The sequence below is a fragment of the Enoplosus armatus genome, chromosome 22 (genome assembly GCF_043641665.1).
Source record: "Enoplosus armatus isolate fEnoArm2 chromosome 22, fEnoArm2.hap1, whole genome shotgun sequence".
In the NCBI taxonomy this organism is placed as follows: domain Eukaryota; kingdom Metazoa; phylum Chordata; class Actinopteri; order Centrarchiformes; family Enoplosidae; genus Enoplosus; species Enoplosus armatus.
In genome coordinates, this window is record NC_092201.1 from 12,524,357 (window position 1) to 12,535,000 (window position 10,644).

At 43.1% G+C, this 10,644-nt stretch overlaps 1 protein-coding gene across 1 annotated transcript in view; it reads right to left on the minus strand.

Annotated features, from left to right (window-relative positions):
• Positions 1–10,644, minus strand: part of celsr1a (cadherin EGF LAG seven-pass G-type receptor 1a) — an 84,341-nt gene that overhangs the window by 17,098 nt on the left and 56,599 nt on the right. The window contains exons 8-17 of the mRNA XM_070928748.1: positions 7,215–7,372; positions 5,668–5,831; positions 5,172–5,297; positions 2,960–3,126; positions 2,635–2,820; positions 2,432–2,545; positions 2,115–2,289; positions 1,870–2,011; positions 612–732; positions 254–437 (exon numbers count right to left, since the gene is read on the minus strand). Of these exons, the coding sequence (XP_070784849.1) occupies positions 254–437; positions 612–732; positions 1,870–2,011; positions 2,115–2,289; positions 2,432–2,545; positions 2,635–2,820; positions 2,960–3,126; positions 5,172–5,297; positions 5,668–5,831; positions 7,215–7,372 (1,537 nt within the window). The remainder of the gene's footprint in view (positions 1–253; positions 438–611; positions 733–1,869; positions 2,012–2,114; positions 2,290–2,431; positions 2,546–2,634; positions 2,821–2,959; positions 3,127–5,171; positions 5,298–5,667; positions 5,832–7,214; positions 7,373–10,644) is intronic.

Genomic DNA, 10,644 nt, shown 5'->3' on the forward strand with positions numbered 1-10,644 from the left:
TCAAACCCTTCTTTCATTTAGACAAATGTAGACAAATTCATTGTTTCACTGTCCACAAAAAGCATTTTATCCATGTGCCTTGACAGTACTTTGGAATAGCTTTTTTAGATTTTAGTCACTCAATTTCCTGTTTGGGATTAATAAAGTTCATCTTTCTATATGTTTACCTTAAAATTACTGTCACTTGAAGAAAGAAATCAGAAAAGATCATATTCTACTATATTCTAATTACAAAAGATATGACTTCATATACCCTCGCATCCAGTGGGAGTGACCTCAGCAAAGGGGTTATCACAGCGGTTACACTGGCGACCGATGACTCCTCCTTTACAGGGGCACTGCCCGGTGACGGGGTCACAGGTTCGAGACTCGGAGCCAACAGAGAAACACTCGCAGGGGTAGCAAGTGTCCTCCTCTTCTGGCCGATAGTGGTTTTCCTGCAGGAAGAGGAGAGGACATAGATGACTGATATTGTATTTAGATAGAAATGTTTTTAGAAGTATTCTCCCGTCCTGGGCAACCTTTGCTGTCAACAAAAACATAAATCATGAAAAGAAATGCTCTTGCATTCCCTGTAGATCTGGGAAATATCATGTTATGCATGTTTTTACCTTGCAGCGACACTCTCCGGTGGTCTTGTTGCAGTCTTTATGAAATCCCCTATTCGTATCACAGTTACAGGGTCCACACATGGGACTGCCCCACCAGCCCTGAGGACACGGCTTCTCCACTCTGTCATCAAAGACAAAGACACATTCATTAAAGCGGCTATAATTGATATATTTATAATAACAATGTGGCAGTGGGACAGGGGTTTCAGTTCTATGATTAAATTGTATAGCTACTAAAAAAGCAGAAAAAATTGGGGGGGTCATGTGGGGGAAAAAAAGATACACACAGTAGGAACTGTGCACCTAGAGTAGTTTCAATTCTTTTGCAATGAAACTAAAATAAAGTGTCATATGAGCAAAGTGATGGTTAATCTGGTTTTAACGTGTTACTGTCTTGGTATCAGCTTGAAGAAAATACTCCAAATCTGATAGTTGACTATCTGTGAAGTTTATCTCCAGCTCTCTGTCGCCCTGAATCTAGAATCAACTTCCTCGACACTTTCAAGTCAGTGACTCAGGTGAGACTTATTCATACAAACACACACAGACTCTCTTTCTCTCGAGAGAGAGATACGATCTCCCACTGAGCGATGTGATCAGTATGAGGGCAGCAGGGACTAAACACACCTATGGAGGATCAGTCAGGCGTGCAGGGGGAATCCCATATCCTGCTTAAGACAGGAAGTGATGCATGTCATGGGGGTCAGGGGTCAGGGGGAAAAGACTGGTCCTCAATCAGGGCTGGCTAATTCACGTGAGCTCCTAGACAATGCTGACAGTGCAAACCACTTGCTGCGTGTATATGTGGACTTTCACCTAATAGTTTGATTATTTCTTTTTGGTGTCTGATCCTTCCTCTCACTCTCTCTCTCTCCTCACACAAACACAGCCACACAAACACTATCCAGCTCAGATTACTGACTAATAAAGCGGGTCTAAAAGACTCAGGACGTTGGCAACATTACAAAAAGGGCAAGAGCCTAACATAACCAAAGAAGATTAGCGTGCTTTGTCTCTGTGGGAGGCAAAGTCCATTTTTAGTCTGCTAACATCTGGATACAAAGGACGGTCTGCAGGTCTGGGAGGGAGCATTAGAGGGAGCATCTCTAAAATGCAGTTAAAGATGCAATCTGCATCAGAGTTTGTGATTTTTCTAAAGCAACATTTTCACATCATTGAAGTGTTGCTGTAGACAAACTGAGCCTCTAAAGCTTATGGTAATTATATTTTTAAGAAAATCCAACATCTAACATCTTACTTGTTTTCACAGTACTGGCCGTAGTTGTTCTGTCCACATTCACAGGTGTATCCGTGGGAGGAACTGGGTTTGCGAACGCAGGTGGAAACATGCTCACAGGGGTTAAGCTGGCAGGCATCCACACACTCTTTACCAAAATAACCTGCAGGACATAGAGAAAAAGAGTGAGGGGCGACACTCAAACCTTACTGAGTGATATATAGAGTGTTTATTCGAGTGTATGCGTTTGGGTAAGTGTGTATTACCTGGGTCACAGACACAAGTGTGTGTGCTCCAGTCATCGCTGCAGTGGCTGTTCTCAGGGCAGATGTTGGAGTCGCAGGGGTCAGCCAGGTCGCAGCCGTCTTCCACGCGAATCTTCAGGCCCTGAGCCATGTTCACATTGGCCACGTTGGTGGACGTCTCACCCATACGCACACCCTGATGGAGAGCACACGTGGGCGATGGAGAAGAAGCACAGGCAGGACAGGAAGAAAGGGATGAACCAGGAGAAAACAGAAAGAAGGAGAAGAAATGGACGAAGAAAAGAAAAAAAAATGTAAACGCACACACAAACACGTACCTGTATGCAGCCAACAAATCCTTTGCTGACATGGTTCCCAACTCCAGGCAAACCTCCTACATGAAGAGTTTGCAGCTTCAGTCCCGGGAGGTCAGTACCGATCTCCACCGACTTCTGCTTAAAAACACAGAATTGAGACTGAGAAAATGTTTTCTTCTTGAAAACTGTACATCCTTTCTATTTGGGACGTCATTTGCCTATACCTGATACATGCCGTAGTCCAGAGACACTGCAGCCACGTATTTGATGTCCTTGCCGTCTTTAACGCTCCTCAGCTCTACCAGCAGGTGGTGCCACTCCCCGTCATTGACCCGAACTTGGGGAAAGCCCAGTGACGCCACCACCTGCTGTCTCAGCAACACCTCCATACGGACCTGCTGCTCACTCACCTGGATGGCGGGAAAGATGGAGAAAGTGTCTAAAATTCAAAATGCCTGGCAATATAATATCTGAATCTGCTGGCTGTTTGCGCTACATGCTGATGATCATGACATTTTTGTTGACAATGTACTTTATCCTGTATCTCACCATGAGGTTGATGGTGGAGGAGGGCCCGGCATTGGCCTGCATTAGGGTGCCAGCAGGCTGCCTAGTGCGGAACATGAGGCCCACGTACCAGGGAACAGCAACGGTAATGTCTGGCTCGCTCCAGGAGACCAGGGCCTGGCCGTCAAAGAACTGAGGGGAGGGCATCACTGGACAGGGACAAGACAAGAGGAGGACAAAGACTCAGGTTGTGGGCAGGTTTTTTTTCATTTCACGTGATATAATTACTACTTTATGTCTTAGTAATTCTTAGTCAAACATCCAATGTCTCGAAACATTCTGAAAATCCTACAGACATGACACATACTGTGTAAGCTCCTGCTCAAGTTGAGAGAGAGATCAAGAAACACACACACCCCAACATACCCACCCACCCACCAATGCACACACACACACACACACACACACACACACACACAGTAAGGGTCCACCTTTCAGCACAACATACAGTAAGTGTTCCCTCCTGTATAATCCACAGCATAAACTCTGCATGTTGTCAGGTCCCCGGGGCACATATTTCAACTGAAGCGTTCGCAAATACACACATACACAGGCTGTAATTATGAGACAAAGCACATATTTGTTCCTGCTAACAGGTAGCTACAGTGGTTTTAGTCAGACCACTTTGCCAAAGCTTAGTCCTCCATAAAAACATAGTACACACAACGCATGGGCGATGCAACAGTCACTAAATCACAGTGGGCCGTCTCCATTCAACTCATTTTTGCCATTTCCTTATTGAGCTACTCTGAACTTCACATCTTTTCTAACCATTTATTTTAAGAGATTGAGCAAAGATGTTGTAAACAGTGCTAATCCCAGTCCTTAAAATCAGCTGGATCAGAGTGAGGTTCACACGGCACTGGAAAAGCTACAATTAGCGGATGGGAGAGCAGGTACAGCAGAGCTTTGACCAGGTCTGAGGAGTTCGGCCTAACCCGACATGAACAAGTCTGCAATTGGAATCCAGTCTCATTATGTCTCACTTGAACAACTTTCTCACTTTCTTTTTAACTTATTAACCAGGTATGTTTACTATAAACACTTCCTTAATTACTGCAACAGCTTATTTGACACCAGTCTTGGGATTAAAACTAGACATCTACTTGCTATAACAAGCTAACACCACCCATGAACATGTATAAGTGTTTTCCGGTATATTGCATGCTTACATTTAGTCTGACTGTAAGTTAGCGTGACAGATTAAAAAATGGCCTATACAATTGAAATCTGATTTTATAGAATAAGAAGAAAAACAAACAGTCTGACCAGGTGGAAGACTTCCAGTGGAATTCACTCAATTCTTTTCATGTCAGTCCAGTCTGAATGATTTTGGCAGCGTCAAAACACACAATGACAAATCTCTCGTTTCTCATGTGGCAGCTAGGTGTGTGAAGCCTCGAACCAAATGTGTCAACAAGCGACAGAGCAGCCAAAACCTCTTCCCAGCTCGCTGTGATCCCGGCCCAGTTCAGATACTGGATACTGGGGCCTGGCACTGGCTGGGTGGCTACCGCATAGACGAGAGGGCAAGGAGAGGCATTCACACCTTCACACATTGTTTGGAAGTTCGCCCTGAAGGAAGAAATCAAAGTTCTCTCCTTACCATAGAAGAACATGAGACGGGTTATGGAGTGTAAATAACAACACTGTTGGCAAGCTGTGATGCTTTTATGTTTCCTTGACTAACAAGGAAACACTAACACATGTATAACCCTTCACCATATATCTATCTATAAAAGCTGTATATAGGTCTGCATTAGAGTAACAGCAGCTGTGCCTCACATGTCTGCTGAGGTGACACAAAGAAGACAGCTATTAGTGTGTGTGTGTGTGTGTGTGTCTTTTGTTTCATTCTTTGAGTCTGGGTTTTGATAAGTGAGTCACAGTTTGTCCTCTATCTCCAAACCTGAGGCCATGTTTGTTAGTGTCTGTACAGCAGCGAGCGGAGGCCTCACTGTGACTTTCCATTGTAACTGCTGCCTGAGTCAGACTGAGTCAGGGGAGGTGCTCCTTATCCCATTTGATCTCCCAAGCACACACTACTTCCTGAAAGTCCTCAAGACACACACACACACGCTTTACTGTTGGTAAACACATGGAGCATGTAGATACAGGCAAATTTGGCCAGAGACACACCTGTATATGAACACACACACACACCAAAATGAATGTCCTCTTCTTCCCTTCTTACCTTGTTCGCAATTCTTGCCTCCGTATCCGGTTGGGCAGTCGCAGCTGTAGGTGTTCCACTTGCTGACACACACTCCTCCATTCTGACACACCTCATTCATGCAAAAGTTTATCTTTGCAGGACAACCTGGACATAAAACACACAGAAAAATAAATAGTCTGTATATGTATGTACAATGTATGCATCTGTTTATGGGCTGCACAACACAGAACATTTTTAAATGAAATAGCCCACAGCTCCAGGTACACATAAAAAAAGTTTTATTATTATTATTTAAAAGGAGCAAAACTGAAGCGCCACACTTTTCCTATTGAATACTTTTCTTTTTATGCATTCAATTAATCTGGGCCCTTGAAAACCCTGCAGAGCTAGTAGATAACCGTTTTTCCCGATCATTTCAGAGTGTTGGTCTTAGAAATGAGCAATGTCTCTGCCTCTTCAGTTTAGACCTTCTACGTGAGCATGGCTTTGCATTCAACTTATAGCAATGTCTCACCTGCTGCGGTGCCGTTGTTAGCGATGTAGCTGGCCATGTCGATGGGTTTGCTGTCGATGCTGAGGTTTCTCATGCAGCCCACAAAGTCTCTGTTCCTGACCGGGAAGTCCTCTGGTAGGTTGGGAACTCCGCCTAGCAACAGTGGACCTGTCAAATCCAGTGACCTGCAGACCACACAGACAGAAAATGGATCAGAGCAAAATCCAAAAAGTAAAAAAAAAATCCACTTCCTTATAACCAAATATGTGTCAATGTTAATACTTTTAAATACAAGAAACAAAGTTAGAGTCAGATGTGGACACAAACATACACAGACTCAGCTCTACAATGAATAACCCATATTTTGACTATGATGTTCGCAAATCAGTGCCAAACAACGACCCGCCGATGCCCCGTGTTTACACCAGAGAGGGTGACTGAGGTGAGGCATCAGCCCTTAGCATGATTGACATTTTTGAAATAAGGTTATTGTGTCCGAGGTAAGCTTTAAGCTGTCACAAGGCTAACTGCTACCATCACCATGACCGAGTCAGGTTCCACATACCGGGTCACGGAGGAAGCTGCTTACACCTCGAGCCTCTAAAACACTTCACATCAAACACCAAAGGGCTTTAGATTTAATGTAATGCAATGCTGCACAACAACACCCCCCCCCCCAAACCACTGAATGTATAAGTTGTGTGCATACAACACAAACACTGTTGCTATGCCAGGAGCACGTGGAGCTTATTCAAAGAGTCTTTAGGGAATTTAATGAGGGAAATCCCTGCATAAATCAAATCTGTTGCATCTTGGAACCACTTTAGAGCCATAAACTGCAACAGTAGTTGTACAGAAATGCTTCTGTATTGCTTTGTTTGTATAAATTAAGACAAATTGGATCAACCGCATCGAAGTGTCGCTAGTTCTGGTTAAAGACAGTTTATAGATGAAGTGAAACTGAAAGCTGGTTCCTGCTCTGTCTCTCAGTCACACTAAATGAAACTTCAGGCTTGTTTGTTTGCACCACATCACACACCAGTGTAATGTATATTTGTATATTTCAGCTTGACACAGTTTAAAGTATCCGCTAAACACCTCTCAGCTTCTGTGACCTGTGCAACAAGTTCCTGACAGAATGTAACCTCATTAACTCGTTTGAAGCTCGCTCTCTCTCTCTCTCTCTCTCTCTCTCTCTCTCTGTCCCCACCCTCTGCATGCTAAATGTGTCTCAGCATGTGAGCTCTCCCGAAAAAATAAAAACCTCTCACGCTATAAAAATAAAAATGAATTAGTGTGAGGTAAACACACAGTAAGTCGGATTATGCCTGTGTTGAGATGAGCTTTTGGTTGTCTGACAGCAGAAAGAACACAGAGATTAAGAGACAAAAGGAGGAGAGGATGGTAGAACGAGAGTTGTGTAATCTGCTGTAATGAAGGCAATTTGACAAAGCCCCCAAGGTACAACATATTTACCTATTAGTCTGAATTGCCGTGTGCAGAGTGTGCGTAGGATGGATTGGAGATAATGAGTGCAAAGACATAAAGAGAGAGAGACTCCATCTTACTTCTTCTGTCCAGTCTGGGTGCCTTGGGCGGCGCAGGAGTAGTTGCCGATCTGCTTTCCAAAGCGAATCGCCATGGAGATGTCACAGTCATCGACGGCCACCACAGCCACCTTTTCTCCAGACGGTCCGTGAGGGATGCCTAGACGCCCAATGTTTGGCTGAAAAATAAAATGATAGTGGAAAAACAAGTAAATCTCTAAGGATTCTCTACACTAGTTGCAGTTGCCAGGGGTTATGTTTGTACAGCAGCTGAAGCAATTTGATAAAATAGAAATTTTGATTTGATTTAAAAAATATGTTAATATATTGAGTCAGCTATAACACTTGAACACCACTATTTGGGACTAAGTGCATGAAAAATAGTAAGCAAGCCGGCAGAGAATCAAAGAGAAACAGCTGAAAGTAAGGGAGGAATGGTGGAAAAGGATAGCTAAGCGTAATGAATAAACTGTTACAATAGTTAGCTAAAGGTAGTGCATAAATGGTTAAAATAGATAGCTAAAAGGAATGGATAAACTGTTGAAATAGTTATGTAAAAGCAAAAAGATAAACGGAAATAATTAGCTAAAAGTCATGGTTAAATGGTCAGAAAAGATGGTTAACTTATAGAATTAAAAGTTGAAGTAGTGTTTTTAACGTAATGGTTTGACTGTTCAAATATTTATCTACAAGTAATGGCAAATGGTTTTTTGAAAGCTACAATTAATAGATAAATTGTTAAAAGTCCAGCTTCTGCTACTCATTACAACAAATGCAAACTTAAACAGTGACAATCCAATTGTCCACTTTTATATCATTATTAGTTAAATAACATTGAGTTCATCTGACAGGGCTGGGAAGGTACGTCTGACACTACAAGGAATCACATTTATTGTCTCCTTGTGCTTCGCGAGTGCCAAAATGACATTTTTAACAGTCTATTGTTATGGTAAATTACCCCAACTGACTGAATTTTGTTAAAATGTTTCATGCTCGATTTCTTTCTTTATTCCTTTTTGTTCAACGTGAGAAACTTGGACGGGAGAGCAGCTCCAGCGCTCGATCAGTGCAGGTCAGCGCTACACAAACAATGTCTCGCTGACTTTAGCCGACTTGGAGTAGCACACAGGCCTCTCTTGGCTTAAGATGACAAAAAGCCCATTGTGCATTAGCTCGCACCTAATGATTACAAAGTAGGCTAATTCCTCCATCAAGGTCCGTGGCCGACAAATGCTGATCTGAGAAAATGTGGATCAGCTTAGAGAATCAGGCCACCAAATCACTTTCATTTTTTGTAAGACCTAACCTGAGACCGAAGTTCAATGGAGCGTTTCCTAAACAATAGTGGCCTTGGAACAGGAAGCAGAAGGAATTTGAGTTCAAGAAAAAGAAATGTTTCCACCAATTAAATAACACTTCAATTCATCGCTGTCATAAAAGTGAGGTACAAGACAGGATGTCGCTGAAGATATGAGCCGTTCTGAGGCATCGAATGATAAACGTACATTCAAGTAAGTTGATATTTTCCAACATATTTACAGTAAAATTCATTTTCTTGCTGCGAGTGGCTTACAATAGATCCAAATGATGAGTTGCCTCTCTCTGCTATCTCTCCTGGGAGAATGGTGAATCATGACTTCAACAACACACAACAATGGGACGACAGATCCCAGATCTGATCACAGCACAGTGTTTACATAAGGTACTCAAGGATGTTTAGAGTTTGACAGTTTGAGCGATGGCATGAGAGACTTTCAAACCACTACGGCTGCCACATCTATACAACTCAATGTGAAAGGACAAAAATCCTTTTTGTAAAAATGAATTCAGATTGTTCTTGCACAAATTGTTTCCAACAGCTCATTTCAGACATTTTGTCGCACGGCCTTCTTTCATTTGAATTTGAGAGAAACGCTGACAAAAGAAACGGAAGAGATGGAGAAAGAAACGGACAGGCATGCATAGAAAGACAATGAGTGTGCATGTGTTTGTCTCCTTCATAAATAGGATTAGAGTAATGAGATACTGGTGGGGCAGAGACGCTGCAAACAAAGGAAGAGGGGGAAAAAAAGAGGGCGACAAATAGAAAAGAAGGAAAAATAAGGGAGGTGGACTGACCAGAAATAAGAGACTGAAAGAAAGAGACAAAAGCGAAACTGGCAGATGGGTAGAAAACAGAGCAACAGAGGGGTGCAGTGTCTTCTATTTTGGCTCAGGTGGGCTCCGGTCCGAGCATATTTTCCAACCCCCAGGGAGTTTGTCGCTGCCACTCCCTTCAACGTGCCCTGTTTCCACTGATTCCACCAAAAACACTTTTAACACTTTCCACACAGACGAACAGGAAGGCCGGCTGACGCCACTTCTGATCTCATCCGGACTGTATTTCTATTTTTCACTCACTCACAGGCAGTCTCACCAGCAAAATCAATGTCACAAACATATTCATGCGCACACACACACACACACACACACACACACACACACACAGGTGAGCGCAGAAAAAAAGAGTGTGAGCAAGCATTGGGAGGATTTGATCCAGTCTCAAAGTTCAAAGTGAAACTTTTAAAAATGGGATTCAAGTGTACGGAGGGTTCATGCTGTTTGGCCACATGCTTCTTCCTCATGTCTAAAGGTAATATTTAGCCTCACTAACCTCTCACACAGTTTTGCATGCATCTGTGTGTGTCAGTAACCTATAATCACCTTGTATGTGGAGCATGTATAGCAATCTTGCTAATAGGAAACCACACCCATGTCATTGGCAACCAGCCAATCGCCCCCCTCTGCACTGTATCTACAGGTGCCTGCTTGTGTGAACCCCTCCCACCTTCACCTCCTAACATCACCACAGACATCCGTCTTTCCAGGCAGCCAACGCGTGAACCAGTAAACTCTTGTTGGGGGCCTCCCACCGCTGGCTGAAGACGCAGAATTCAAAACCAGAAAAGTAGCGCGGGTCCTTGTTGAAAATCTGTCATGATTTAATGTTATTATGCAACGTTGATTCTACTTCCTGATCTGACACGACAGCAGCCTGTGGTGAAACACTGTACGCTGTGTCTTAGCTGCACACAGGTGAGGGAGTATGCCAAGGCAGTGTGTAGGAAAACAGTTCAGACATAATTAGTCTTTGTTAATTAGGAGGACATTTAGTGCATTACACTGCTGTGAAATATACATGAACATCCCCTGTAGGCAGCCGGTGATCAAGGAACCTGCTCCAGTGTGCTCTGGTTTTGTTCAGAAAGCAGCAGAGCCTAAAGCTGTAAAAAAAAAAAAAAAAAAAAGGAGGAGGAGGACAATGAAGACCCTAACAACAACCTAACAACCAACATGTTCAAAGAAGCTTAACAGTGGTGAAGGAAAGAAGAATAGAAGGGGTAAAGAGTAGGAAATAACTGCCGTCCTCTTCAGTGTGCCCAAGATTCATAGCAGAGAACAGAGGTTAAAA